This window comes from Colobus angolensis, unplaced genomic scaffold (genome assembly GCF_000951035.1).
Source record: "Colobus angolensis palliatus isolate OR3802 unplaced genomic scaffold, Cang.pa_1.0 Scaffold66, whole genome shotgun sequence".
NCBI lineage: Eukaryota > Metazoa > Chordata > Mammalia > Primates > Cercopithecidae > Colobus > Colobus angolensis.
This window is the reverse complement of record NW_012120265.1, coordinates 212715-214418: the sequence shown is the minus strand read 5'-3', so window position 1 is coordinate 214418 and position 1704 is coordinate 212715. Positions and strand designations below refer to the sequence as shown.

At 53.1% G+C, this 1704-nt stretch overlaps 1 protein-coding gene across 1 annotated transcript in view; it reads left to right on the top strand.

Moving 5' to 3' along the window:
* Positions 1–1704, top strand: part of EPS15L1 (epidermal growth factor receptor pathway substrate 15-like 1) — a 110306-nt gene that overhangs the window by 32723 nt on the left and 75879 nt on the right. Inside the window, exon 9 of the mRNA XM_011925892.1 lies at positions 1357–1590. Coding sequence (XP_011781282.1) covers positions 1357–1590 — 234 coding nt within the window. The remainder of the gene's footprint in view (positions 1–1356; positions 1591–1704) is intronic.

Genomic DNA, 1704 nt, shown 5'->3' with positions numbered 1-1704 from the left:
GACTTTTTGTTATTTTGTTGTTGTTGTTTTGGTTTTGAGAGGGAGTCTCACTCTGTCACCCAGGCTGGAGTGCAGTGGTGCGATCTCAGCTCACTGCAACCTCCACCTCCTGGATGCAAGCGATTCTCCTGCCTCAGTCTCCCAAGTAGCTGGGATTATAGGCGCTCACCACCACGCCCGGCTAATTTTTTTTTTTTTTTTTGTATTTTTAGTAGAGATGAGGTTTCTCCCTGTTGGCCAGCCTGGTCTTGAACTCCTGACTTCAGGTGATCTGCCCGTCTCGGCCTCCAAACTGCTGAGATTACAGGCATGAGCCACCGTGCCTGGCTTCAACGTCAACATTTTGAAGAGCACAGGCCAGCAGTTATGGAGTGTCCCTGGGCCTGGCTGCCAGGTCCTCTTGATGACCCAGGTCGTGCACTGTTGTGGGACAGGAATCCCATGGAGGTCACACCTGCCCCACATGGGTCTCCCACCTGGGGGAGCATGATGTCAACATGCCTTCTTACTGCCATGTTGACATTCATCACTGGGTCAAGGTGGGGCAAGGTTGTGGGTTCCTCTGGGCAGTTGCTCTTTTTCCCTCGGTGCTCATTTTATCTCTTGTGGGGGACGCCTTGATACTGTCAACACCTATGACTCTCAGACTCTTCCCTAAGAGTTCCACCACCTCTGATGAGTCTCGCCTTATGCTGGCAAGATTAATTACGATGATGGTGGCTGCTAAACGGTGATGTGCTCATCAAAACCATCGTTCCTTGCACTTCTATTAGTTGGCCTTCCACAAAGAATTTACTTCTATGGCTGTGGCCCGCCTCATGGATGCATCCTCAGTTCCACTGTTTTTTGTTTTGTTTTATAGAGACTGGGTCTCGCTCTGTCACCCAGGCTGGAGTGCAGTGGCGTGATCAGAGCTCACTGTAGCCTCCCTCTCCTGGGCTCAGGCGATCCTCCCACCTCAGCCTCCCAAGTAGCTGGGACTACTCCTGAACGTCTTGAAGTACAAGCCTCTCTTCTGGTGTCTTTAGACTTCCAAATCCAGTACTGGGAAGGTGCCAGCCCTGGAGCCGGTGGCCTCCCTGAGTGGTGAAGGGATGCATACCGAGTCTGGCTTGATTGAATTCTTTCTGTGTGCATTTCATTCTCGAGGAATAATTCAACACATGTCTTGGGAAGTTACACATAAAAGATAACTCATCTGAAACGATTTTTTTTTCACTCTGGTGAGCTTGGGAGTGTCCTCACAGAGTGTCTGTCCTGTCACTGCAGCCCCCAAAAGGGCTGCCCTCTGCCTTCTCCTGGTGGTGCCCGGCCCCAGCCTTGTCCCTTCAGCGCCATTGTCGTTTGCACCCGCAGGCCATGCACTTGGTGTACCGAGCCCTGGAGAAGGAGCCCGTGCCCTCCGCCCTGCCCCCATCCCTCATCCCACCCTCCAAGAGAAAGAAGACTGTGTTCCCTGGTGCCGTCCCTGTCCTGCCCGCCAGCCCCCCACCAAAAGACAGCCTCCGCTCCACGCCGTCCCACGGCAGTGTCAGCAGCCTCAACAGCACAGGAAGCCTGTCCCCCAAGCACAGCCTCAAGCAAACACAGGTATGGAGCCCTCAGCAGGCACAGTGCCCTGTCAGAGCACAGTAGGATGTTTCTTGGGAGTTCTTAACATGCAACCCCAGAGCAGTCAAGCTTGTGATGAAATGTTTTTAAAAA